The 27,036-nt window shown below is 48.6% G+C and overlaps 3 protein-coding genes across 3 annotated transcripts in view; all 3 read right to left on the bottom strand.

The window, feature by feature from the left end:
* Window positions 1-64: 64 nt before the first annotated feature.
* On the bottom strand, window positions 65-15,062 carry LOC147571288 (integrin beta-3-like). Its single transcript, XM_086696461.1, has 5 exons — window positions 14,307-15,062; window positions 13,043-13,143; window positions 10,818-10,937; window positions 4,516-4,682; window positions 65-3,185 (listed from the first exon to the last, which is right to left on the bottom strand). The coding sequence occupies exons 1-5, from the start codon at window positions 14,636-14,638 to the stop codon at window positions 3,120-3,122; spliced, it is 786 nt and encodes a 261-aa protein (XP_086552587.1). The 5' UTR covers window positions 14,639-15,062; the 3' UTR covers window positions 65-3,119.
* Window positions 15,063-16,404: 1,342 nt separating this feature from the next.
* Window positions 16,405-19,710, bottom strand: LOC147571289 (lysozyme-like protein 6). Its single transcript, XM_086696455.1, has 4 exons — window positions 19,656-19,710; window positions 19,342-19,500; window positions 18,370-18,448; window positions 16,405-17,072 (listed from the first exon to the last, which is right to left on the bottom strand). Exons 1-4 carry the CDS (start codon window positions 19,708-19,710, stop codon window positions 17,003-17,005), a joined length of 363 nt encoding a protein of 120 aa, XP_086552581.1. The 3' UTR covers window positions 16,405-17,002.
* A 77-nt stretch (window positions 19,711-19,787) lies between these two features.
* LOC147571290 (uncharacterized) overlaps window positions 19,788-27,036 on the bottom strand; it is a 46,713-nt gene continuing 39,464 nt past the window's right edge. The window contains 4 exon segments of the mRNA XM_086696456.1: window positions 19,788-19,815; window positions 24,732-24,874; window positions 24,954-25,008; window positions 26,535-26,584. Of these exon segments, the coding sequence (XP_086552582.1) occupies window positions 19,788-19,815; window positions 24,732-24,874; window positions 24,954-25,008; window positions 26,535-26,584 (276 nt within the window).

Raw genomic sequence — 27,036 nt, forward strand, 5'->3', positions numbered from 1 at the left:
TACTCTTTTCACCCAAAGAAAACAGAAATAACAACACAGGAAGAACTGGGCAGCCTTAGGTCAATTCTTTTTGGAAAGCACATTTAATTTACTGTTGCACAATTCAAACAGAGGGGGTGGTTAGGAAGTCAGGAAGGCACTTAAGTCATTTCCACCAGGAATACCTAACAAAGAGAAGGATCTTGAAATCATGGATGGTCTAGGAATATCTGAGAGAGAAAGATGGGATTCGTTATGTGACAACTTGTCAGGAGCATCCCAAGCTTCCCATTACTATCCACACACCCTGAGACTGAACATAAATTCTCTCCAGATGAGCTGAGCACAAATAAATAACTTCTTTGGGCTGTGCTGATACCAAAATACTATTTAGATGTTCACCCTACGTGATGCCCAAACTGACTGCCATTTGCTGTCTCGCGAACACAGCTACAGGTTCTCCCCGCATACAAAGAGTATTGGTCTTTTTTTTTTTTTTTTAATCTTCATTTATTTTTGAGAAAGCGTGAACAGAGGAGGAACAGAGAGAGAGGGAGACACAGAATCCGAAGCAGGCTCCAGGCTCTGAGCTGTCAGCACAGAGGCTGATGTGGGGCTGGAACTCACGAAATGCGAGTTCATGACCTCAGCCAAAGTCAAACACCTAACTGGACCACCCGGCGCCTTTTTAAAGCCTAGGAGTCTCCTTCCAGAAGCTCAGAGAAGAGTCCTACTGATTTTTTCATCCTTTAAATATATGTTCTTCCTCCTTTGATATAGTGTCTTCATATAAACCATCTTATCTAAAGAAAAGGTCCAACTACTGCTTTAATGGACTCTTGTCTCAGTAGCCAAAGGGTATAGTTAGGTTCTAAACTTCTTGGATTCATTATCGACCCTCCCCTCCCCCATTTACCCCTCTACTGTACTACCATCCCTTTCAGTAAAGAGTAATCCATGGGTGAGACAAGGCTCAGTCACTTGCCCTACTCCTAATTCCAAGGCTTATTCTCAGTGTTACCACACGAATGCAGAATACACATTTCAGCTACTTCTTAATGGATTCCTCTCCCTTATATGTGGATGCAAACGTGTGCAAAGTGAGCTAAGGAATAATAAACTAAGTGGAGCTTGAGTGCTACATTAGGAAATGTGACTGCTAACAAACATCGGAGAAGGGGCTCTAAGAGAGGCCAGAATGAGGCTTTTTCATTGAGAAAGGTGACGTGGAATGACATCCGCTCTTGCAAAAGCCGGTCTCTCAGATCTCCCAACTTAACAACAAAAAAAGTAGTATCAACATCTCACGGAATCTTGACTGAATGTCTGATGCCACAGTAAGTCCCAGCATCTCAGATTCTCGATATTGAAAGACACCTTCCAGACTGGCTGGTCCAAACTATCATTTTTCAAACTAGAAAACTGAGCCCCGAAGGGAAGGAAGAGAGGCTTGCCTTAATTAAGGGTAAAGCTTCCTCAGCTGCAACAATGAGGCCAGGACTTACATTTTCTGATCGTCAGACCACGGTCTATAGCTCTTTCCTTTTTCTTGATGAATGGGGGGTGAGGGTGGTTGTTAATGTTTAGACCAATGTGAACACCAAGGAAGCAACTGCTAGGAGAAAAGAACCACTTGTACCCCTCCTGCTCAGAAATGGCCCAGCATGCCCGGGGGGCCATCCCCACAGGCTCCCAGGATGAGAGAGCCCCTACAGATCCAGCAAATGGACAGCAACTCCCTATGAGTGATGCCAAGTGGGAGGGTCTGTATCCATCCCAAGTCTGTGTGGGGTTGTTGTTGTTTTTTTTAAATATGCTCCTCCTCCTCAAATAAATATAAATGCAAATGTGTTTCTGTACGTATTCCTTTAGATTAAGCAAGCCTCATCATGGTTTCAGGTGACCCAATGAGAAAAATAAAATAAAACTGCACTTGTGGCCTCTCAGATTAAAGACTGAGTTAAAATGAGGTTGCCCAGCCCATAGGAGAATAGGCCACACACGCTGATCCACTGGCCCATCCTTCTAAATGTGGCACATATGCCCAGCAGACTCAGAGACCCATGGGAATGATTCCTTCACAAGACAGCCGAGAGGTAGATAAGTGCAATCAGCCCCATGGATGGATGTAGCACACAGAAGCACCAGATTGGGTGTAGGGGCGGGGGGGGGGGGGGTGCCTTGGACAAGGGGCAGAGGGCCTGAAGGGCGGGGCCAGATCTCTGGCTCTCATCACAGCACTCTCCCTGGGAGGAAAAGCGTCCGGTCATGAAAGAAATTCCCAGTATGTAGCAAATGTCTACAGCAGTGAGAGTGTGGACGTAGAAGGTAAAGAGGTGATGCTGCTCTAAGGGTAACACGCATCCTCCGATCGAACTTCTAGGGTGGGGTGCCAAGGAGACAAATCTGAAGGGTGATGATTATGAACTGGGGGACTCTGGCACGTTCATCCAGGCCATGCATGACCCCTGAGTGGCCTTCCCATCCTCACTCCCAACAGAATTGCTGGCAAGGGCTCCCCTTGTGAGAGAACCATACTGGATTGAGGGGATAGCGAAAGACATAGGCAACTCCCATGGCTCCGCTTGCTTCTGATTTCTCCTTCAGCCTGAGGGAAGGCAAAGGAGATCAAAGTCCAGATGACACAACAAGGCTGCAGAGCCCAGCATTTGCTATCAGAGCTGCTGAGCGTCGGACCCAAGAACCGTAAACTCAAGGCAGAGTCAAGGCCCCTTCCTCTGGAATGAGAGGCTCAGCCCTGCCCTTCTCTTCGGGAGAAATGGCCGGAAAAGGAAAGCTGGCTTCTCACTGAGGTAATGAACAGTGCCTGCTCAGCTACGTGGGTCACCCTAAGGTTAAGCAGGAAGGATCCCTGAAGGAGGCATTCTGCGGACAAAGGCTGAGGAGCTCCACGTGTCTGGACACACCTCAAGTTTTAAATTACACACTCCCCCACATGCAGCACACTCACGCGTACACACGCACAGAGACCCACACCTCCACATACTGACATTCTTGTAACCCACCCCACTCCCAGCCCCCTATCCTGCCCCACAGATTTCGTTCCCTGTAAACATGACAGCAGAGGTATCCACAATTCTGGGACAGCCTGACAGCGAACTGAGGATGACTGCTTGTCATTAAGTGCCCCGGTAGGTGATGTTGGTGAAGGTGGATGTGGCCTCTTTATACAGTGGGTTGTTGGCCTGCGGAGAGAACAGAAATGTGTCTTACGGTGAATTCCTCAATTCTTCCCTGCCCTCAACGATTACATTTCGCCTGAAGACTTTACCCAAGACACCTTTCTCCGGGCTACACCATCCATGAATCGCTTAATGCTCATTGTAACCCCATATTCGCTCCTGAGATGGGAGTGGGTAGGAAATAAGAGGAGAGAGAAAGTGGAATGCCATTGTGCTGCTGTTTCGAAGGGGTTGAATGCAACCCATTACTTTTTGGTGATCCCCAAACACCTCAGTACCACTTGTAGCCAGTATCTATTTCCTGCTTCTCTCCTGAACTCTCTCTTTTGCCCTTCTCCAATTTTTTTTTCTTTTATTGTGACTATGCTGAGGGATGCGGGCAGAGACAAGAAATGTAGCAGGTGGTAGCTGAAACAGAGAGGATAGCTTTCACTCAAAATCATTTTAATTTGTTCTCATCTCATCCTTCCAAGCACTACCCACTGTCATGTTAGCAGGAAAAAATAAGACCCTCACTGGGTTGCCCAAATTATTTTCTAACAAAAAGTGATAAATCCCATAAGATCTGGCCGTCTTTAGGAGTCCCATTTCAAGAAATACAACACATTCTCATGTGCCGCTGAGATTCCAGATTTCTACACTGTACGAACAGAAACATCTCAAGTGTCTTGGGACCCTTGAGTACCAAGGCCTGAGGTGACCATTAAATGAGAACAAACTTCCAGCCTCCCGCTAGACATTCATGGAGTCAAACAGCCATTTTGGAAGGTCCAGAAAAAAAAGTCAGAATGTGGAAGATGAGCCAAAGGAGAACAGAGCAAAATTAAGTATATAGAAAGTTCTCGATAGATGCTTGATTGAATGCAATCAGAATAAACTGCAGAGAGGATATGTTTTAAGAGGCTGGCTCAAAGAGTAATTTCTATCATAACTTGATTCCCTCCCACAATTGGGCAAGCCGTTGAACCTCTCTGTGCTCAGTTTTCTTATCTACAAACTGGCAATAATAACGTTCCCCCCCCCCCCATCATTTGTCCTGTCTTCCTCAATTAGAGAATATGTTTCCTTTTGATTGTGTCAGTGTCCAGAGCAGAGCTGGGCCCTACCTGTACTCAGTCAGTTCTCACCGACGGGACCTATGGTCACTGTGTGGCAGGGAGAGACTCAGGTGGCTTTCAGGAATAAAGACAACAGGACCATCTCCCAATTTCCACAACAGAGACTAACTGGGAAATTATGGTGCTGGCTGAACCTGGCTCCCCTAAGTACCTACTATTTCCAGTTGAGGCTCTCAAACCAATGACTTAAGAAAATGCCCAGCCCCGACTCTTACTGTGTCCCATTTTGCTCTGGCTCGCTCTTCCTCAAACTTAGCAAACTCCTTCCGGTCATGGATGGTGACGAGGAGCTTCCAGATGAGCAGAGTAGCAAGGCCGATGAGCAAAATGGCCCCCATCACTGAGAGTAGGACCACCAGGATGTCAGGACCCTTGGGACACTCTGTCAGGAGAGAGCACAGAGCAGGGACGTTGTAAAGGCAACTTGACCAAGTAAGAAATTACTAGAAATCTCTCTGAGGGAAACAGGGCTTACAAAATAAATCAAAATTTTTAAAGGGGGGGGGGGAGTACCAATATTTAAGACAGCAATAATCTGTCCTGAGTAGTTTAAATTAGAGGTCATAAGCAGGTCACCCCCGGTAGAATCTAACCTACTCAAGTGTTTATTAAAAAGTTGATTTTATGTTAACTCTACTGGATTTAAAACAAAAGCTTGATTAAATTTTTATTTTGTTGGCAGCATTGAATAATCAGGAGATTATCCCCCTAAAACTTCAGATTCTTCTTCTTCCCTTTAAAAACATGAATAAATAGAGGCGCCTGGGTGGCTCAGTCGGTTGAGCGTCCGACTTCAGCTCAGGTCATGATCTCACAGTTCGTGGGTTCAAGCTCCGCATCAGGCTCTGTGCTGACTGCTTGCTCAGAGCCTGGAGCCTGCTTCAGATTCTGTGTCTCCTTCTCTCTCTGCCCCTCCCCTGCTCATGCTTTGTCTCACTCTGTTTCTCAAAAATAAATAAAAGTAAAAAAAAATTTTTTTTTTAACATAAATAAAAAGGTCTGGAAACACTGCACCCACAGGGCAGCCCTGGTTAGATGTGAGTAGCTGCTGTCCCCTTTAGATGGGACACATTTTCTAGTTTGCCAGACTTGTCACCACCCTCTTTTCTCCACTAAACAGAGGCAACATGTAACTTGTCATGGAGGCTGTGCTACTGTGGGCTCTGGAGCTAGACCGCCAGCGTTCGAATCCTGGCTGACAACTTACTTTGCTATGTGACCTTTGATAAACTATTTAACCTTTCTGGGTGTCTGTTTCCTATCTCTCCATGTTTAAAATGGAGAAAGTAATAGCACTGAATTCCAAAACTTATGAAGAATAGTTAAATATATACTTTTAAAAATTGTTTTTAATGTTTATTTATTTTTGAGAGAGACAGAGACAGAGCATGTATGGGGGGGGGGGGGCGCAGAGAGACAGGGAGACACAGAATCCAAAGCAGACTCCGGACTCTGAGCTGTCAGCACAGAGCCCAACACGGGGCTCGATCTCACGAACTGTGAGATCATGACCTGAGCTGAAGTCGAACACCCACTGCGCCACCCAGGCACCCCAACTTATTTCTTTTTTTAATGATTATTATTTTTTAGAGAGAGAGAGAGAGAGAGAGAGAGAGCGCATGAGTGGGGGAGGAGCAGAGAGAGAGGGAGACACAGAATCTGAAGCAGGATCCAGGCTCTGAGCTGTCAGCACAGAGCCCAATAGGGGCTTGAACCCATGAACTGCAAGATTGTGAGCTGAGCTGAAGTAGGATGCCTAACCAGCTGAGCCACCCGGGCATCGGGCTCCATGCTGATCATGAAGCCTGCTTGGGATTCTCTCTCCCTCTCTCTCTGCCCCTCTCCCCAACTCGTGCACACTCTCTCTCTCTCTCCCACAAAATAAATATTTAAAAAAAAAAGAAACCTGTAAAAATAAATAAGTTAAATATATTTAAAGAACTCAGAACTCTGCCGAGCACAGACTCAGTGCTCAATAACTATCAGCTACTGTTATTACTCGTGTTCTTGTTACACCTGACTGTTTTCACTAACTTATTTACCTAGCTCCTTGGGCATTTGTATTTGTTTCTCTGGTTTGGATATGTACATCTCTGAGGGCTGGGAACCTAATGTCCTTGTTAGCACACTTAGAGACCAGGAAGCCTGCCAACCCAGACAATATTTTGGGTTCCTTCCCAAAATATTTCATCATCTTTAATCCTAACCCTATTGAAAGCCGACTTCCTGTTCAACCCTAGTCAACAACCAACACAGACAGAGGTGCATCACCCCTCTGAAGACCAAGCGGACTGTGCTCTGCAGAGCTCTGCTTCCCATAAACCACAGGTGTCTGATTGGTGACCTCACTCCAGTAACTTCTCAGGTGTTATGTAATTAGGTGTTTGGATATACGGGTATTGATGGGTCTGGAGAGGTGGTCATGCCCACTTTCCACACTGTCTCCCACCTTCTTCTCTAAACATACACCCTATGCTCACCACACATGACCCAAAAACAACCACCGATGCAGACCCAAGCTAGCTATTTCCCAAGCTACCAAATTATAACCTGTCTATAATTAAAGGAGCATCTGGAGAGAGGCTGTGAGGTTCCAGTGTCTGAGTTCCCAGGAGTGAAGGGCACCAGCTCTTCCGGGAACAACAATCATGAATTCTTGGGAAGAGAGGGCTGACCCTCAAACCTCAGAGTGAAATCTCTTCAATTCTGCATGTCAGTATGGGTGGGACAGGTAGAATGTCAAGAGGTCTTCAGGCAAAAACGTCTATTAAGCATTTGTCCTGAAAGGAGTAGATGGCAGGATTCCTGGAAGAAGATGACGAGATCAGCTGGTCTCTAGAGAGATCTCTCAGCCACGGTGATGAGGACCCATGGTGGCGAGCCAAGGTCAGGAAAGACTGGGCAGGGCTAGCAGGTTTGGCAAAAGCACGGGAAATCCAGTTAAACTTGAATTTCAGATAAACAATAATTTTTTAGCCTAAGTAGGTACTAAATGTTGAATGGGACATATTGTATTCGACGAGGCAACTCTATCTGGGAGTGATAAGGACCCAGCTCAGCCGAGCCCACTCCACATAGTAGGCTGAACACCACCCAGTCAAGGCCAAGCCCTTTGGCAGTGCTGTCTCTACTGCCTTGCAGTGGCCCTCCCCTTCAGGGAGACCATCCGCAAAGGCGTGAGTTGGGGAAGAGAATGAGAATAATCCCCTCCTATGCTCTGGGACCTCAGATGACACATTCTGCACAAAGCCAGAACCCCTGAAAATAGTCGGGGGCGGTAGGTGAGAAGAGAGGTCAAATTCAGAATTCCAGGGCAACAAGATAGGGAATATGGGTCTGGGGTCCCATCTCCTCATGTGGAGGATGGGATCTACATCAGAAAAGCTACTCCACCCCCTACCCTGGGGGGTTATTTGTACAAGCTCAGGTTATCACCATCTTTCTGCCCCATAATTTCAGGTAGTGGATTCCAGTCTAAGAATATCAAGCCACAAGATTTTGGTGTTACAGCAGAAGCACCTGCAAGGATTGTTATAGCAGAGATGAAGTAACGTTAAACCCCAAAGCAAGAACGTACTGCCCTTCAGAAATGAGAAAGCACAAAGGTGCAAATAGGGCGGGTGTGGAAAAACCCATGAAACGCGTTAACACAGGTGGGCGGGAAAGTGTGAGGGGTCATGGCCAAATAATCCACATGTGCTCCCCCACAGATACATACCCAGACTCTGCCCTCTCCCCTTCCCATGTCAGCTTTCCCTTGAGTCGCTAAATCAAACTAAGGTCATACCCTTTCCTTTACCTTCCTTCTCCCTTCTGAAGGGTGAGAGCCCTGGGAAAGGCAGGTGAACAATATCACGGTAGGGGGCGCCATGCTCTCCGGTACCCATGCAGCCAGCAACACCCTGGCTGACCCGGATGTAGTAGAGCTTCTTTCCACTGTCACCCGCTTCCTTCTCCAAGCAGCCAAAGTTCTCCGAGCAGGTATCAACATGTATGCAAGCCTGCCCGTCAACTCGAATAATCAGTCCTAGTAACTCATTCAAAACCCGTTTACTGGGGTGCCTGGGTGTCGCAGTCGGTTAAGAGTCCGACTTCAGCCAGGTCACGATCTCGCGGTCCGGGAGTTCGAGCCCCGCGTCAGGCTCTGGGCTGATGGCTCAGAGCCTGGAGCCTGTTTCCGATTCTGTGTCTCCCTCTCTCTCTGCCCCTCCCCCGTTCATGCTCTGTCTCTCTCTGTCCCAAAAATAAATAAACGTTGAAAAAAAAAAAAAACCCGTTTACTAAGTATCTTCTCTGTAGATGACTGAGCCAAGTATGGAGATATAACCATAGATAAGACAGATGGTTCGTGTGTTCGTGGAGCACGTGATCTACTGAGGGAGATGGGTGATTAAAGAAGCAAGTTAATGGTGGGATGAAGGCCCATCTAAGGGAAACACAGCTGCTCTGGGACTCAAACAGGAGCACCCAACCGAATCAGAAGAAAGGATGATGGAGGAGGTCTGAGAAGGCTCACTAGGGGAAGTGATGTGTCCAAAGCAGAGGCACTCAAATATTGGGGCGTCTCACAACTGCCAGGAGCACTGTTCAAGAACACAGAGGCTGGGGACACCTGGGTGGCTCAGTCAGTTAAGTGTCCGACTTTGGCTCAGCTCATGATCTCACAGTTCATGGGTTCGAGCCCTGCGTTGGGCTCAGAGCCTAGAGCCTGCTTCGGATTCTGTGTCTCCCTCTCCCTCTGCTCCTCCCATCTTTCTCTCGACTCGTGCTCCATCTTTCTCTCAAAAAATGAATAAACATTTAAAAATGTAATAAAAAAATCTAATAAAAAGAACATAGAGGCTCATGGAAGCAGCATGGGGCTTAGGACTCTCGATTTTTTAACAAGGGGAACATAGAAAAGTTTGAGACCCACTTTCCTAAAGCAGGGGCCAGCAAGCTATTGTCTGGGAGCCAAATGTGGCTTGCCACCTGTCTTTCTAAATATACTTAGGCTTGTGCATTAAATATAGACTATGGCTGGGGCGCCTGGGTGGCGCAGTCGGTTAAGCGTCCGACTTCAGCCAGGTCACGATCTCGCGGTCCGTGAGTTCGAGCCCCGCGTCGGGCTCTGGGCTGATGGCTCAGAGCCTGGAGCCTGTTTCCGATTCTGTGTCTCCCTCTCTCTCTGCTCCTCCCCCGTTCATGCTCTGTCTCTCTCTGTCCCCAAAATAAATAAACGTTGAAAAAAAAATTAAAAAAAAATATATAGACTATGGCTGCCTTCCTGTTACAATGGCAGAGTAGTCATGGCAGAGACCACAAGGCCCACAAAGCCTAAAATATTTATTTTGAGACAGAGAAAGCACAAGTGGGTGAGGGGCAGAGAGAGAGAGAGAGAGAGAGAGAGAGAGAGAGAGAATCCCAAGCAGGCTCCACACTGTCAGTGCGGAGCACAATGTGGGGCTCAAACCGATGAACCGTGAGATCATGACCTGAGCTGAAATCAAGAGTCAGACACCTAACCAACTGAGCCACCCAGGTGCCGCCAAAGCCTAAAATATTTAACCCCTGGCCCTGAACAGAAAGTGTTTGCTGGACCCTGGTCTGAAGGAGGACCTGAAGAAATATCTACAGCTGTGGGAATCAACTGACGAACAACCAACTGACTTAGTCTCTGCCTTCAGACATTGTTCCTTCACTCACAGAAGCTCCTGTCTACCCCCCGCCTTGGCACAGCCCTTGTCCCTCAGCAGTATCACTATCAATTTACATGTCCCTCTCCCCCTGGCCTGTGAGTGCCACATCTGCTTTATCTATTGTTATATTCCCAGCACCTAGTCTACCGCCTGATATACAATAAGTACTCGAAAATATTGTCTAGTGATTCATAGCTTCATCTGTTGCGTAAGAGAAAGGAAGGAGACGGGGGTGGTAAGGGGAAGCGAGCTAATCTACTACGCTGGATGGCGACAAACCTGTGGTTGGTCTGTGTATGACGGATGAGCTCCTCCTGCTTCCAGAAGGCTGTGAGAGCAAGCACTATCTTTTCAGTGCTCAGAACACCTTGGGTTGGTGCCTCAAACCCAGTACTGTGTCTCATGGTGACCCTGGTAAGGTCAACACCTCAAAGCATCAGGCCTTCGTCTGAAGCAGCGAACAGGTTGCCCTTGGCAACCACCTGACCTTAAGTAGAGCGGACGCTGAAGAGTCCCAGACTTTAAATTCCTCACTTCTTAATACTGTCCCCTCAAAAAAATGCCAGGATGTATTTTGTCCCTTGGTGGGATCCATATCTACCTTCTTCCTTTCCTTACCCACCTTCTTTTTCTGTCTCCTCAATTAGCAAGTCACTTTCTCACTAAGATCGGTATTTAAATATCTCCCACACCCAGATGACAGGCCCTAACTTACCACTTGTAAGGTAGTCTTAACTTGGCTGTTCTGTGTAAGAGGCGTAATGGGTGGAAATCGCTGCCTAACGTGGCTCTCCCTCTCCCTATAGGTGCAGCGTCAGGGGCCCTGGTGGTTCACGCACCTGGCTCCTCTACCACACAGAGAATGGACTTTCCACTGGAGTCTCCATAGTACTGGAATCTGACAACACAGTCATCTTCATTCTTGTACGTGCAGTTCACTGCATCCTTGCCAGTATCCTCTGAGGAAGGGGAAAATATGGGAGAGTGAAAAACAAGGCAATTCCTGGAAGACAGGGCCATCCCCAAACCCCAGTCATGGGACTTCTGAGAAAGTATGCAACAGGAAACCCTATGCCTGACATTAGGCAAGATGCCTAGATTTGAGATGGCTGTTGTGCCTGGCAATTGCCTCTAGATGACCCTCGCTGCTGACTTTTGTCCCTCCTAGACCCTTTTTGGTTCGTATTCCTTCCCTTGGAAGGGACATGACAGAACACATGACACAGTGTGATTCAAAGCCTGGCTCTACCACCTGTCAGCTGCGTAATATTGGGGAAGTTACTTGACCTCACTGGCTCTTTCTTCATCTATGAAAGGAAAAGGATAACCCACCTCACAACACTGGTAGAGAACTAAATGACGTCAAGTGAACAGTACCTAATACAGAAGGGTGTTCCCTTCCCTCTCTTTCCTTTCCCTCCTGGCTCAACTATTCTCAATAGTTTGTTGGCAAAGCCCTTACATTTCTTCCGTTTCTGCATCTGATCCAGTGTTCCTCTTCAGAGCCAGCCTCTCTTCTCTGACTCCCATCACTTTTTTGTAGGCTTCACCCCTTCTAATTCTGAAGCCTGTTATTCTGACAGGGAAACTATAGGTGCCCCTCTATCATTTGCACCACGTCCTATAGTGATGCAACCAGACAGGTAAAACTGACACACGATGACGTTAAGCAAATGCACCAAGGTCAACACAAGTATGTGATGGAACAGAACTAAAACAGGAGTCTCAGAGCACACCAGACTTGAACTCAATAAGCCTCCCGAAAACCAGTGGTATAAGAGTACAGTGGAAAGAGTAAGGATTTCCAGATTCAGTTCTAAGCTTAACTTGTTCGGGCAAGTTATGTAGCTTTCCTGAGATTCAGTTTGCTCATCTGCAAAATGAAGATAACAACAGTACCACAGTTCTACTCTACTAGGTGGCTGAGAAAAAGACAAGATCATGTGTATGAAAAGATACTTGCCTAACTTTTATAAGTTACACAATTCCATACAAACAAGCATTTATCTTTATGATTATCATGGCACGGGGGTAGGGGGTAACAGAAATATGTTCAACTAACCTGAGATTCCCCTCTGGTCCAGGTAATAATAACATCTCACATCTCTCTCAGCAGTCTCACCTGCCTGAGATAATCACAGCATACCGATTCTCCTCAGGAGGAAAAGCCGTCTCTTCAAACTCAATCCCCAAATCATGCCCCTCACCCCCCCCCCCAACCAGCCCCACTTCTGATATTAGCCAAAGGATCCAGAGAGCTGACCCTTTTCTGTAACACCCCCAGCCAGAAGCCGACTGACTGGCTGTGTCTCACTGTGGCTCTCACTGAAAACATGTTTCCTGCCTTCGTGAGAGACAGCTATCTCAGGAGAGATTGCCATCTCCCTAGACCAACCAATGCCTCGCTGACCCAGATAACCACATCAGATGCGCTGACAGCAACAAAGATTATCCCCTTTTCGGTCAAGGTGAAATTCAAACTAGAATGACCGCAGGCAAGAGTTTTGTTCACCACTGTATTTTTATCTGTCTTATTCTAGGAAGGGCTCCAGAGAGCCAAAAAAGGCTACAGCATTATGATTTTAGCTAAAATCCATAAGGGTGAAGGTTTCCCTCCAAACCAGCAGAGCAGTATGCCTGGGCATTGCTTAACACTCTCAGTTAAGTAAACTCAGTAAATGGTTACTAGCCTCCTAAACTGACGTCACCTAGCCTAGGTTTCTTCATCCGTAAAATGGGATGCATTGTCTTCCTTTCCCTGGGGAGGTCAAGTTAGGGTTGATTTCTACATACTTTAAAAGTTGTCTGTAGGGTCTTGCTGAGTCTGTGGGTTCCAGGAAGCAGCAGAATGGGGAGGGACTGTGGAACAAATTAGCAGAGGGCACAAGAGGACTCAGGGAAGCTGGCCTTTATTAAGTGCCTCGTGTGCAGCAGGTCTGTACAACATGCCTTTGAGGCAGGGATTACTCTTCCATTTTACTGATGAGACATAGACACGTTCTGGGATCAACTGAAAACTTCAGCAGCCGCATATGTGCGCGATTCTAAGACATGCTGAACTTACTGAGCTCCTTCACAGACTCAATCTCATCACGACAGTAACGGCTGCAGGTATTTTCTTTACGTAGGTCTCCCCGGTCAAATTTCTTACACTCCACACACTCCCTAAAAGAGAGACGACACAGAGACGAAGACAAGGGAGGAGAGGGACGCCTGGGTGGCTCAGTCAGTTAAGCATCCGACTTCGGCTCAGGCCATGATCTCGCCGTCTTCGAGTTCGAGCCCCGCGAGTTCGAGCCCCGCGTCAGGCTCTGCGCTGACAGCTCAGAGTCTGGAGTCTGTTTGAGATTCTATGTGTCCCTCTCTCTGCCCCTCCCCCAGTTGCACTCTGTCTCCCTCTCTCTCTCAAAAATAAATAAACAAAAAAGACGAGAGAGGAGCAAACCTACGTGTGTGTCAGTCCAGCTCTGACCTCCACACACCAGAAAGCTGCCCCACCTCGGAAAACAAACACCGAAACAAAAACCCCTGTAAGGCAATTCTGGGGGACCCAGAGGGTCGGGTCTGGAGTTCAGGGGTGGGAGTTCCTCCTCACCCAGAGGCAGGGCCTGGCAGGCAGAAGGCCCCAGTCCCCTCATTAAACTTCTTCATGTCCCATCCGAGAGTGTGACAGGAGGTGAGGCGTGTGCCACTTCCAGGAGCCTTAAAGGCAGAACCGGTCATGTAATCTGGGGACCCAGCACAAAAGAAGATGTCAGGTCCCTTGTTCAAAAATCCCTAAGCATTACAAGACAGTGCCGGCAGAGCGGTAAACCAAGCATGGGGCCCTTCTAAGCACAGGGCTCTGTACAAATGCACAGGTCGCATGCCTATGAGCCCAGCCCTGCTTAAAGTGGCAAGAGAAATGGCAGGAGCTTCCCCTGACCCCAGATGAGTGGAGTTTGTACTAGCGAACATCTCCTGTTTCACAGAATCCTTCATAACTCCAGCCCAACTCTCCCACAGGATCGGAACATGGGAACGTTCCCCAGAAGTTCCCTGGTTTAGCCTTCCTCCCAACTCAGGGATTCAGGATGCCATCCCAGGAGAGGGGGTTCTCCAACTGGAGTCCAGCGGGTGCTACTTTGGCCCCTGCACGGTTGGCTCTACCTCCACCTTTGCCCAAACTTTTCCGTGGGAAGAGGAAAGCTAGCCTCTTAGCTGCAGCGGACGCCTCCTCCTGAAGCTTTGGTGAATAAGAACCTGGAGGGTTGGGGATTCTAGCCTGGGGGGCCCCCTCCCTCCTTCTAGCACCCGACTGGCTCCAACTCACTTCTCTGCCCACTCACTTCTTAAAGGTGCAGGCGTCAGGGCAGGTGGGGCACTTCTCACAGGTGTCCCCGTAGGAGCCGGGCTGGATGCACACGCAGCTGCCGCACTCACACTTGCCCCGGCCGCTGCACAGCAGCCCGTTGCTGGACATGCAGGTGTCGGTGCGCGTGGTGCAGTTGCAGTAGAAGCCGGTGCAGTCGGAGTCACACAGACAGTCCCCACAGCTGCACTGGCCGTGACCTGAAAGCACACAGCCCGAGGGGGCGGGCAGCAGGTGAGGGGCCCCAACCCACGGCTCAGCCTGCTCTCCAGCTTTACCCTCATCCACCCTCCTCCCACGGCCACTCATTAACACCCCACGGAAGCGTCACCACCTTCTATCCTTCTAGCCTCATGCTGCTAGCTCTCTGCCTTGACGCCCTTTCGTCCTGTGATCGCTACCAAACTCCCACTTACCTTTCAAAGCTCAACTCAAAAGTTCCTTCCTCCCCATAACTTTTTCTGACCGCCCCAGAGCAAATTAACTGTCTACTACGTGTTCTCTCAGCACTTACATATACCTCTATCTTAACCCTCATGACCAGCCCATTTGCTTGCCTATCTGTTTCTCTTTCTAGATTTTGAGCTCCACAGTGAGAGAGGACATACCAATTTGTCCGTCGGTAGGGATTAGCGTAACGTCTGAAATACAGTAGGCATGCAATTAATGTTTCTTTATCCATTTATGCAACAAATATTTATTGAGCTCACGCTGGGCACTGGAGATTCGGCAGTGAATGAGACAGGAAAGGTCCCTATTACCATGGAGCTTATGTCCTAGTTAAGTTCCTGGGTAGGGTGCCTGGTGGCTCAGTTGGTTGAGCATCTGACTCTTGATTTCAGCTCAGGTCATGATCTCATGGTTTGGTTAGTGAGGTCAAGCCCTGCGTCAGGCTCTGGGCTGACAGCCTGGAGCCTGCTTGGGATTCTCTCTCTCCCTCTCTCTCTCTCACACACACAAAATAAGTAAATAAACATTAAAAAAGAACAAAAAATCCTGGGAACCACACACACATTCACCAGCATGTGCCCTGTGTTGTATTATCACAGTACTGCAGAGAGCCATCAGCCCTAGTAGGAAAGACCTACTCACTTTACTGCATGAATGTAGGAATGGGAGAGAGAGATCGGGGTGGGGGGTAGATTGGTTAAATGCAGGTGTTAACTCTCAGTGCTACATCCCCCTAATCACTTAACAAGGCTTGAAAACTTGGCTCTCCCAAACTCAGAAGAAAAGGTGACTCATTCTCAAGGATTCCAAATCGGGAAGAAGTGGATGAATAATAAAAATCTGACTGTTAATCAGAGGAAAGGCAGGGAGCCAAGGGGAAGTAACCTCAACGGGTCTGAAAATCATGTCACTGTGTGAGCGGATGGGCCCCAAGATGGTGGAGGAGAGCGAGGTGCATAGGCTCAAACAGACACTAGCTGGCATCTTCTGCTCCCCAGGGACCCCAGTGGGTCTGACTAGCGGCCCTTGGTCAATGAGTCTCTCTGCCAGTGATCCTAGCACCATCCTCTAGTAATACACTTGAATTATACTTGGATTATACTTGAATACACTGGTATTCAAGACTCAGACACACCTTCGCTGCCTTGGAAAGAGATGTCTGCTTCTTTCTGGATGGTAAACATAAGGTCAGCTGCCCCAGCTCCAAATATCTGGAGAGTAGAGCCCGCTCCACCCGGAGGCAAAGGGAATGGTCTTGTGTAACCTTTGTCCACCAGTCATTGGCCAAGGTCTGAGGGCAAGACGGCTCCTGTCAGCTGAAGATAATTCCAAGGAAGGGGCAGCTGTGAGCCATTATCAGCAGCCCTAACAGCAGCTGGAGGGGCCCCACAGTGTCTACTACAAGCAGCTTTCAGTGGTGGCTCCCGAACAGGGAAAGGCAGACGCCACAGAGGTCTGGCAGCACCCGGAGGCCTCTGCCTCCTCAGAAACCCTTGTCCCATAGTGTTTCCTTTGTGAGGCCAAACAAAGTAACCTTTGAGAAAGGTCTGTGAAATCCAAAAGTCTGGGAACCACTCAAATGTCAAATCTCTCACTTCAGAGCTGAAGTAGTTAAGGCTCAGAAGTAGGGACAGCAGTGGCCCAGGTGGGACAGTTTATTCAGGCAGTTCCGATTGTAGCCATGGGTAGAACATTCCTCCAACTGCCCCTTTTCTGTCTTTGCGTTGTCATTTTGCAGGTTCAACTCCACATCAGCACCATGTATTCATTGTATGTATCCACTCATTCGCTGTAGCCAGTATTCGTGTATGTCTCTGCCTCTCCAGGCAGATGGTGAACACCTCAAGAACAATAGTTATGATTTACCTTGCTTCTTCTAGTACCTACCACCCTCCTGCCATACTAGGTACTCGAAGATATCTGGAATTAAAAATGAATAAATCAACACATTCTTTGCACAAGGAATGCTTTAACAATTCCCCAGATATAACAACTTCTTCACTGTGGTCCTCTCTTGGTTTGCGAATGACAGTCAGGAACCAGGGGCCTGGGCCTGGATGGGTACAAGGAGAAAGCCCTAGAAAACCATTTATTCCTGGGGCTCTGGTCAGTCCTTTTTGAACATGGGAAGGAAAGAAAATAACGTGAAGTGGAGGCAAGAGGAAGAAGGCATGAAGGATCCCCAGGCGAGAAGAGGAACGCTGGAATGGCTCCACGCCTGTCTCATTCCTTGTGACACCCCGTCATCCAGTAGGAGAGTGGCCTGCCCGCACAGTGCAACCTCCATGCCACCCTGTGGAGAGAAGAAGGCTGGGTTCTTGCTTCCTACTTAGTAGCTCCTTCTCCACATCCATGACCCAGCACTTAGTGAACGCACAGCACAGCACAGCACGGCAATGCACAGAACCCCCTTCATTGTTCGCTCTCTGGTCTGTCCCCCTGTGGCCCCTCTGAGCCTTCCTTTAAATTTCTCTTCTCTGTGGTGTTTGGCTCCTCCCCCCGTCCAGTATGCTCCCATGTTTTCAAATCCTCCTCTGGCCCCGAAGGGGGAGCGCACCATTTTACAAGGCTGAGAGTCACTAAACACACAGAAAGATAAATACATACATACATACATACATACATACATACATACGTACATACATAACCAATCCGTCAATCTCAGGGGCAACTATCGACTCTCCCTCCAGAGAGGGTCATCCCTAATAGCCGTCAGCGTCTCTTCCGCATGGTGTTCCTAGAGTAGACAAGGCACTTAACCCCCTCCATCCTCACAGGCACCTGTAGAGGCAACTTATCTATCTATCTATCTATCTATCTATCTATCATCTATCTCCAATCTGAAGCTCAGAAAAGTGAAGCAACCATTGCACTGTCTACCATTGGGAAGCTGACAGCTTTGGGGGTATTTGCTCAGCTGAGGAGCTACGCACCTTTTATAGAAAATGTTGCTGCGAATTATGGAGAGGGCCAGCCCCATCCCCCACCCGTGGCCAGCATGATGGTACTGCTTAACTGCTCCCACACTTACAGCTCATTGAACCACTCGGGGATGATGGGTCCAAGCTGAGCCAATCAGATTCTCTATCCCAGCCCCTTGGACTCCGGGGCTGAGACTAGCCAGCCTCCCTGACTGCTCAGAACATTAGCCCGTTAGCTTGGGGGCAGCCACGATCTGTCCTCTGGAATGTGGAGCAGAATATACTGCTCTACAAAGAAAGTAGTGAAGGAAATACACGAGGAGGCAGAAACTTGTCAGGAAAGCCACACTGACAGTTCCCAGCTCCGCCTCCGTTCTCTTCCCGAGAAGAGACCCCTTGGGTAAGCTCGGTGAGACACCTTGTCCCCTCCGAAGCCATCTCGCTCAGCTAACTCAAGTTGCTTTGCTACTGTGTCCAAAACGGTTTTAATACAACATCAGAGAAAGACCCAGATCCCAAGTCTTATAAGTCCCATTTCCGAGCCCCGCCGCTCTCCCACGTTTTTCTAGATGGTTAGAAGGGGTCGAGTCCTTGCCTCCTGTCCCCTCCTGTCACTACATCCTTCTTGGGGCTCTGCCTGCTAACTTAGTCCCACAGTGACCTCCTCACCAGTTCTTCATTCCCCCTGGTCCAGACACAATCTTTTTCACACAGTTGATGGTTGAGAGAAGATCGGGGCTCAGCAGTTCTGAAGGGGAGACAGAGAATACCCGTGAGAACACAGAGGACAGTCCCAGAGACTGAGGCAGACACTGGCTCTCCCTGCCCCCCAGGGGCTGAGTCCTTCCAGATTAGGCAAGGGCTCCCTCCCAGAGGCCCACTGAGATATCCCTACAATGGCTGCTAGAGGTCAAGAGTGGCTAGGGGTGGGGGCAGGAGGGGCAGGAGTAAATGTATGTTTACCACCACACATCCTAGCTAGGGTACATGCTGGTTCACGCCACGTTTGAGGGTTTCTAGGGAAAGGAAATGTCAAAACAGGCAGCACAGAGGCCAAGGTAAACCTTGCCTAATGAGAGAGGCTCTTCAGGTGAAGAGTGCAGGGATGTCGATCAGAGTACCAAAGAGGGAGTAAGGGGCAAAGTCATGGACCTGTGGAGCCTCCAGGAGTGGCTCTGAGGTGGGGAGTTTGTCCTTGGCCTCCAATCAACCAGGCCTTTAACCAAACAAAGTCAGCACTTGATGGTTAGAGCTGAGCCTTCAGGGCCACCAGTCTGGCATTCAGCACTGGTTCTATGAGCCTCAGTTTGCTCGTCTGTGAAGCGGGGATCATAATAGTTTCCACCGCATGAGAAGCTGGCATGGGACGTGCTTAGTATAGAACACACTCTCGATAAAGGTTGGCCGCTGCTGTCCTCTGCTACTGGGTGTGCAGAGCCTTTCTGGAGCCTGCACCCCGGAGAATCTCCTAACCGGAGGGGCATCGTAGCCACTAGTCTAATCCTCTGCTCAGCAAAGGCATTCCTGGACTCCTCGGGCCATCCCTCTGGGTGCATTCCCAGGCTTGGAGTGGGAAGAGAAGTCCTGAGAGTAGACCCCACTCATCCTCTCACCTCTCCCACCCTGAGACCCCGGCCAGACCTTTGCAGTCCTCGTGGCACATGTTTTCCGAGTGACTCTTGTAGTCACTGCGCCAGTAGTGGCTGTTGATCTGGAAGATGCCATAGTCGAAGCTGCCGTCTGCATTTTCATTTACCTTTGATAGGTTGCAGTTGCTCTCCACAAAAGCCAGGCACAGCCCTTAGAACAGGGAGAAGAAGTTTTTAGAGGGCTCTGAACTGAGGGACAAAGGATACGGAGGAGAAAGGGAGACGGGGAAGCAGAAGAAAGGAACAAGGCCTAAGAGGCTAGATGGGGCAAGCTGGCTGGAAGCACCCATTAGCTTCTCCCCTCGCCCTTCGGTCCATCCACCTGGCCCTCAGTACAACCGCTCATCATCCCGCTGTCCATCCGCGTCTCCTGCACTTGATGATCGCCTGCTGTGTGCCGTGACCCGTGCAAAACCCAGTGAGGGACATTTAGCTGGGTCAAAGGCAGCTGGTGCCTTCAGAGGGCCTATAGTACAAGAATGAAGACGCACACCTTAAAGGACCGTAAGACAAGATAAAACGAGAAGGACAGCACAAGACAGGTGTGTGCAAAATCTGGGCAGAAGGAAGCTAGCCCCACCATGGAGGAGGACGAAGCCTTTGCACTGCCTGCTCCCTCTGCCTGGAATGCTCTTCCCCGGACATTTGGGTGACCCGGTCCTTTGCCTCATTCAGTGCTGCTCAATGTCACCGCCTCAGAGAGGTATTCCTTGACTTCCCCTTCAAGGACAAGGTTACCTCTCACTCCCCTGGCTTTATTCTGCTGCATAACATTTATCACCACCAGGAAGTGCTTCATATGTTTGTGTGTGTGTTTGGGACTCGCCTCTCCCCCTAGAATGCGAACACTGTGAAGGAAGGGGCTTTGTTGATGTCTCTGTCCCCAGCCCCTAAAACAGTTCCCGGTACATAGTAAGTGCTCAGTTAATAATTGTGGAAGGAATATAGAATGTTGGGAGGGGCTTCTCGGGGAGGGCTGCTGTTTGAACTTGGCTTCGAAAGATGAATGATGGAAAGATGGCCACATAGGGGGTGACCAGGAGCAGAAGAGGAATGGGAGGGAGGGGAGGGTGGGTGATGGGTATCGAGGAGGGCACCTTTTGGGATGAGCACTGGGTGTTGTATGGAAACCAATTTGACAATAAATTTCATATATTGAAAAAAAAAAGATCTACTGAATGAGTGCTGGAAAAAAATAAAATATGTTCACAAATTCTTTGACTCTTCTCTCTTTATTTTTATTTTTTTTTAACGTTTATTTATTTTTGAGACAGAGACAGAGCATGAATGGGGGAGGGGCAGAGAGAGAGGGCGACACAGAATCCGAAGCAGGCTCCAGGCTCTGAGCCATCAGCCCAGAGCCTGACGCAGGGCTCGAACTCATGGACCGCGAGATGGTGACCTGAGTTGAAGCCAGACGCTTAACCAACTGAGCCACCCAGGCACCCCGACTCTTCTCTCTTTAAAAGGTGGGGTCTAAATTCCCACCCCTTGAATGGGAACTGGATTTAGTGACTAAGTCACTGCTAAATGCTGCTCTGTGCCGTCTGAGGTGAGGTCATAGGAAGGCTACCTTCTGTCATTTCTGTCTCTCTTTCTCAGCTCACTCACTCTGGAGGTACCCAGCCATCATGCTGTGAGGACATTCAGTCAAACAGCATGTGGGCAGGCTCATATGGCAAGGATCTGAGGCCTCCCTCCAACCCCCTTGACAGCCATGTTAAGTGAGTGAACCACCTTGGAAGTGGACCCTTCCGACTCAGTCAAGCCTTCAGGTGACTGCAGCCCTGTGGTATCTTGAGAATCTCACCAAAGACCCAGGGGCAGAAGTGCCCAAGCTATTCCCGAAATTTTGACTCAAAACTTTTGAGGAATGGGGAGCCTGGGTGGCTCAGTTGGTTGAGCGTCTGACTTTGGCTCAGGTCATGGTCTCACCATTCATGGCTTCGGGCCCCGCATTGGGCTCTGTGCTGACAGCTCAGAGCCTGGAGCCTGCTTCAGATCCTATGTCTCCCTCTCTGCCCCTCCCCTGCTTGTACTCTCTCTCTTGTTCTCTCTTCAAAATAAACATTAAAAAAGATGTTTTTTGAGGAATAAATGCTTATTGTTGTTTTAAAAAAATTTTTTTAAATGTTTATTTTGGAGAGAGCAAGAGACAGAGACATAGAGTGCGAGTGGAGGAGTGGCAGAGAGGGTCATAATCTCGTGGTTCATGGGTTCGAGCCCCGCATCGGGCTCTGTGCTGACAGCTCAGAGCCTGGAGCCTGCTTCACATTCTGTGTCTCCCTCTCTCTCTGCCCGCACGCTCTCTCTCTCTTTCTCTCAAAAATAAACATTAAAAAAATTAAAAGAGGGGCGCCTGGGTGGCGCAGTCGGTTGGGCGTCCGACTTCAGCCAGGTCACGATCTCGCGGTCCGTGAGTTCGAGCCCCGCGTCGGGCTCTGGGCTGATGGCTCAGAGCCTGGAGCCTGTTTCCGATTCTGTGTCTCCCTCTCTCTGCCCCTCCCCCGTTCATGCTCTGTCTCTCTCTGTCCCAAAAATAAATAAACGTTGAAAAAAAAATTAAAAAAAAAAATTAAAAGAAATATGGCAGGGTAGCATTTGAGACTAATAAGTATTGTGCAAATTTGAGGTAGTGTTATAGAAACAACATTGTCTAAGCTTCACTCTATGAACCACATTTGCGCTAATGGAAATATTCCAAAACAGGAGAATGGAGTTGCCTGGAATCCCGGCCCACACTTTGGGAAGCCCAACGATGCACAGATGGGTCTTCTTGGTTTCTCGTCAGCTCTGTCTCTGTGTCCACCTCTCTTATTCAAAAAGTCACCACCAGCCCCCGCTCCACCCAGCTCATTAAGGAGTTTGGGCTGGCATGAGGAGTTTCTGCCCTTGTGACCTAAGAGTGACTACAGGGCCTGGTACTGCGCCTGGCTCAAAGCAGGTGCTCAACAAACAGTAGCTGCCACCATCCTCATCGTTCTAATTATTGATTCTTTGATGGTAACCATGGCTTAGACGTCTCTGTACCCCTGCACCCTGCAGCAGGGCAGTATAACCGTCAGCAGGCTTTGGAGTTAACCGGCCTGGATTAAACCCCTACCTGGCAGTTTTGGATTTGCGGCTTTGGGCACCTGAACAGGTTACCTACATCCTTTAAGCCCTGTCCCCTTATCTGCCAGATGGGGATAATAAAGTATGTTTTCACGGACTGTTGGGCGAAATTAAGACTGCAACACGCCCAACCCAGGCCTTGACACCAAGTAAGCAAATAGTGAACTAGCTGCTGCCGCTGCTTCTGATTACTGTTACTCTCTAGTCTTGTGCTTTCAACACAGTTATTTGTTGGCTCACTGAAGTCACCACACCGAGACAGACACTTGGGGGCCATTCTCACTAAAACGCTGGGGGAACGGGAACAGGCACCCGGAGAACAGGTGTCCTTGCCCAGCAGCAGCAAACTAATAGAGCCGAAGAGGCACTGATGGGCCAATCACTCCGCTTGGAACCGTTCCTACCAACCCTGCCAAATCTGCTGGGCTGTGCCCCAGTCCTACTGTCCCCTCGGGGGACTCTGTTGGTGGCCAGCGGTTGGTGCCATATTCCATCACCTATCGCTAAGCCACCAGCATTTATTTGGGGGCATGTAAAGAGATTGTCAGGGGCGCCTGGGTGGCTCAGTCGGTTAAGCATCCGACTCTTGATTTCAGCTCAGGCTGTGATCTCACGGTCGTAAGATCGAGTCCCTCGCATCGGGTTCCACACTGAGCACGGAGCCCGCTTGGGGCTCTTTCTCTCCCTCTCTCTCTGCCCCTCCCCCCTTGCTCTCTTTCAAAATAAACAGACATTAAGAAAAGAGATGATCAAACCTTGTTCATTCAGGATTTCTTTTATTCACTACTGTATTTTGACTCTGACGTCCTTTTTCTAAAATCTGTCATTCATTTACTCAGAAAGTATAGATGACTTCATTATTTTTAATGTTTATCTATTTTTGAGAGACAGTGTGTGAGCTGGGGGGAGGGACAGAGAGAAAGGGAGACGGAGGATCTGAAGTGGGCTCTGTGCTGACAGCAGAGAGCCCAATGCAGGGCTCAAACTCCCACACCATGAGGTCATGACCTGAGCCAAAGTCGGATGCTCAACGGACGGAGCCACCCAGGCACCCCGACTCCTCCCAACATCCCAAATGTGACTGGTTAACGCCCTCCTCTGCAGAAGTGGAGGGATGTTTGCGTCTTCTGCACGTTGTGCTGCATTATCTCTTGGAATCGTGCAGCCCTGATCCGAGCTGGGTAGGAAAGCAGTGGTAGGTGCGGTGCTGGGCTGAACTGGAGAGAGCCCAGCCGCACGCATCCGACCCTCAGTGGGGTCAGCAGAGGCTAGTGTGGTACAGGTGAACAGGAAGTGCCCCCACCAATAAGTTTTCTGAAATAAAGGCCTGAGCAGGGCAGTCCTGGGTGATTACTGCTCTCACACATTCTTTACTCTAACCCTCCAGCATCTCCCTGCTAGCTCTCTGAGGGTGGGGACTTTTTTTTTTTTTAAAGAAAACAAACACAAAAACCCAATGGGAATTGTCTACTAGCTTGTAAGGTTGAGGAACACCCTACTTCCCGCTACACATTTTGTGTCTGAGTTTGAGCTCTTGGGAAGACAGACAGGCCTCAGCCCGACAGTGGAGGTAGGCTCAGCGATCCAAATACTCTGGCAACCCCAAAGACCTCACGGAGGGGCCAGAAAGAGATGATCCTCTACGGGCAGGGGGTCAAGCGCGTTGTGAGTAACTGGTATTTGGTGAGCCAGGGGAGAGAGCACCAGAATAAGCTGTGAATGAACTTAATAGTCTAAGCCCCTTGAAGATACGTTGTCCGGTTTCCAGAGACTGACTGTATCAGGGAAATGAGGGAAAGACGCCCCATTCACCCTACTTTGCCCATTTGTGTCTTGCGGAAATCCTGGCTACCACGAGGGACTCTGGCTTCAGTCCTGCTTCTCTCGCCCGTGGCCCCTGTTGTCTGTAGATAAATTCTGAACTGTTTACGTTTTACTTCCTTACCACGTGGCTAGAATTGGTTATGGATTTATACATTTCAATATGAGAAGAAAAAGTATTTTATAAGCAATGCTGAGAAGCGAGTATCGGAAAGTAAACTTTGTAGGTGGCCTGAGGCAGGACGGCGTTCACTCTGTGACAACCTCACATAGTGTCTCACTCTCGTCACCCAGCTCTTCAGTAGTGGAATCTGTGGCCTTCTCTGCTGTGGCTTTGCCAGGCTCCCTGGGAAAAGGAGAAGAATGCCAAGGCTTTGACTCTCGAAAGGAACAATTCAACTCTTCATAATTGCCTCATTTTAGAGAAAATCTTCCCCAATCACGTACCCTAGTTCCATGTGGAAAATCTCATCTTAATGAGAAGAATCCTTGTCGTGTAGCTTCTGTGCCATGTTTTTCTTGCGTGTGGCATTGAGAGGTCTGTACATGTCCCTAAGCCAAAGTGGCCGCCTTCTCCAGAAAAAGCCCTCCTAGAAAACAGAAAGGACAATGTTAGGTCCGTTTCCCCTGCCTTCTCCAGCCACGGTACTTTATCCTCCTCAGATTTACCTGACTGTCACTTTCCTTTGAGCATCTCTTACGCAGCAGAGATCCAAAGAAGCCCCTTGAAGGAAACACACACACAGACAATTAGTGATTCGTACCATTTTCCATGCCTCTCACAATGTATTTCTCCAGTCTTATTAGCAAGCAAAATCAACACAGACCTGGGATCTCAGAAATAATTCCATACATGCTGGGCTTTCAGAATTGTCCTGTGTCTGTCCATAATGGCCCCACAGTGTCCCTGGGAGACCTTTGTATGTAACTTGACATGAAGTATAGGCAGGATTTTCACCCTGCTCCCCTTCTGGCCCTTGGCCAAGTGCCCTTGTGCAGTCAACAAACTGGGTGACCACACGGCAGAAGCACCTAACTCTCTCCAGAAGCATTTTACATCCGTCCCCGCCAGGCTTAGCCTCCCAGGCATCATTTGCTGGCGGGTGGGGAGGTTTTCCATTTTCCTAGCTGCTTTACCTTACGAGATGAATCGCACCGAGTGAATGCCTGAGTCCAACCAGCAGTTATCTAGCTCACTGACTGTCACACTGCAGGCAGATGAGGGAGTGGGTCGTGAAATCACCTTAAAACACACGGCTAGCGCTAAAACACAAAATACTCTTTTTGCATACAAACGGAATAGGGGGTACCTGGGTGGCTCAGTCAGGTGAGCAGCCCAAGTCTTGATTTTGCCTCAAGTGATGATCTCACAGATTGTGACATTGAGCCCTGTGTCTGGCTCTGTGCTGATAGTGTAGAACCTGCTTGGGATTCTCTCTCCCTCTCTCTCTCTCTCTCTCCCTCTCTCTGCTCCCCCCCCCCAAATAAATAATAAACTCAAACAGAACAGAAAGAATCAGAGTGTATGGTAAGTTTGTTTTAGAAGGGACTTATGTCTATACGGTATGTGTGCACTGAGTTGTGACATAAAATGCAGTTCACAGCCCAAGAACAGTGTAGTCAGAGACGTGCCCAACTGGAAAGGAACCATCTTCTTTCTGGTTCTAGTGGTACTAGTGATACAACCGTCCGGCAAGACATCTTCCTTTTCTCCTTCTCCATCTCATTATTATAAAAGGAAGAGATAAATGATTATCTAAGGTCTCTCCCAGTTCAAATTCTATTGGGTCTGGATAAAGGGAATGGAGAGCGGGGCCTCGAAAACCAGAAGGAGGAAGAAGGAAGTCTCCCCCCCACTCTATAGGACGGACTCATGTATTCCACCTTCCATCATGCTTGAAGACTAGCCCCTTCACCCCACGACTTTTGGCCCTCCCTATCCCTTCTCCAGAGCCTCTGAGAAGGTCTGTGGCCAGGCCCGATGCCCACCGCCAGCAGCAACGGGTCTGAACATTTCCACCCCCGTCCCCCCACGATCTTTCTAGTGAGCAGGTGCTCTGTGCCAGTCCCATTCTAACTCGGGTTTGGCTGGGCAGCTAACTTTGCTGGATCCAGGTAAAGCATTAGGCCAAATATGTATTCTTTCTGCCTTTGGTGATTTCCTGGCTGTAAAACAAGGGGATTGAAATAGATGAGTTTGAAAATCTAGTTCTAAAATTCTACTTTAACGATTGCCAGACTAATATTTACCTTGAGCTTCCTTCTTTACCTTCCTTGGCTGCTGCTCTATGATAACAAATCTGTTTTGGAAGAAAACATGATCACAGTTACCCATCACAATAACCACTCCCTCCAAATCTTTATTCATTCCTTTGCATTTTAGGTCTTCTCTACCCAGTGAGAGGATAACTTTTCCTAGGACAGGAATTTGTTTAATAGTCCTTTGACTCTTCAATAACACCTAACTTGTGTGCAGCTGGTAATACGTTTTACTGACTGTCTCAGATAACATTCGACAGATAATTCCTAATAAAAATTCTTGGGAGGAGGAAAAGAAAAGTGTCTACCAGAAACCTAAACAGCAGCACTGTTTTAAAGTCAAGGACAAGAGTAGGATGTGTGTTATCACTGCTTCTATTCATTGGTGTTGAGGAGGTCCTAACTGATGCACTGGGAAAAAATGGAGTGGTGGAAAGGAAGAACTAAGACGTATTTGCATACGAAATTACAGACAAACTAAAAGGCCCAAGAG

The sequence above is a fragment of the Puma concolor genome, unplaced genomic scaffold, assembly GCF_028749965.1.
Source record: "Puma concolor isolate L17-30 unplaced genomic scaffold, mPumCon1.1.hap2 unalloc_scaffold_31, whole genome shotgun sequence".
Classification (NCBI taxonomy): Eukaryota; Metazoa; Chordata; class Mammalia; order Carnivora; family Felidae; genus Puma; species Puma concolor.

Coding starts and splice junctions, on each gene's coding strand:
- LOC147571288 (XM_086696461.1), bottom strand. CDS start 14,638: ATGAGTGGCCGTGGGAGGAGGGTGGATGAGGGTAAAGCTGGAGAGCAG. Junction 13,144..14,306: donor GACGCCTGCACCTTTAAGAA/GTGAGTGGGCAG, acceptor TCTCTCTTTTAG/GGAGTGTGTGGAGTGTAAGA. Junction 4,683..10,817: donor CTGTGTGGTAGAGGAGCCAG/GTGCGTGAACCA, acceptor CTCTCCTGACAG/AGTGTCCCAAGGGTCCTGAC.
- LOC147571289 (XM_086696455.1), bottom strand. CDS start 19,710: ATGGACAGCGGGATGATGAGCGGTTGTACTGAGGGCCAGGTGGATGGA. Junction 19,501..19,655: donor CCAGGTGGATGGACCGAAGG/GCGAGGGGAGAA, acceptor CCCTGTTCTAAG/GGCTGTGCCTGGCTTTTGTG. Junction 17,073..18,369: donor CCAGGGGGAATGAAGAACTG/GTGAGGAGGTCA, acceptor TTCTCTCCACAG/GGTGGCATGGAGGTTGCACT.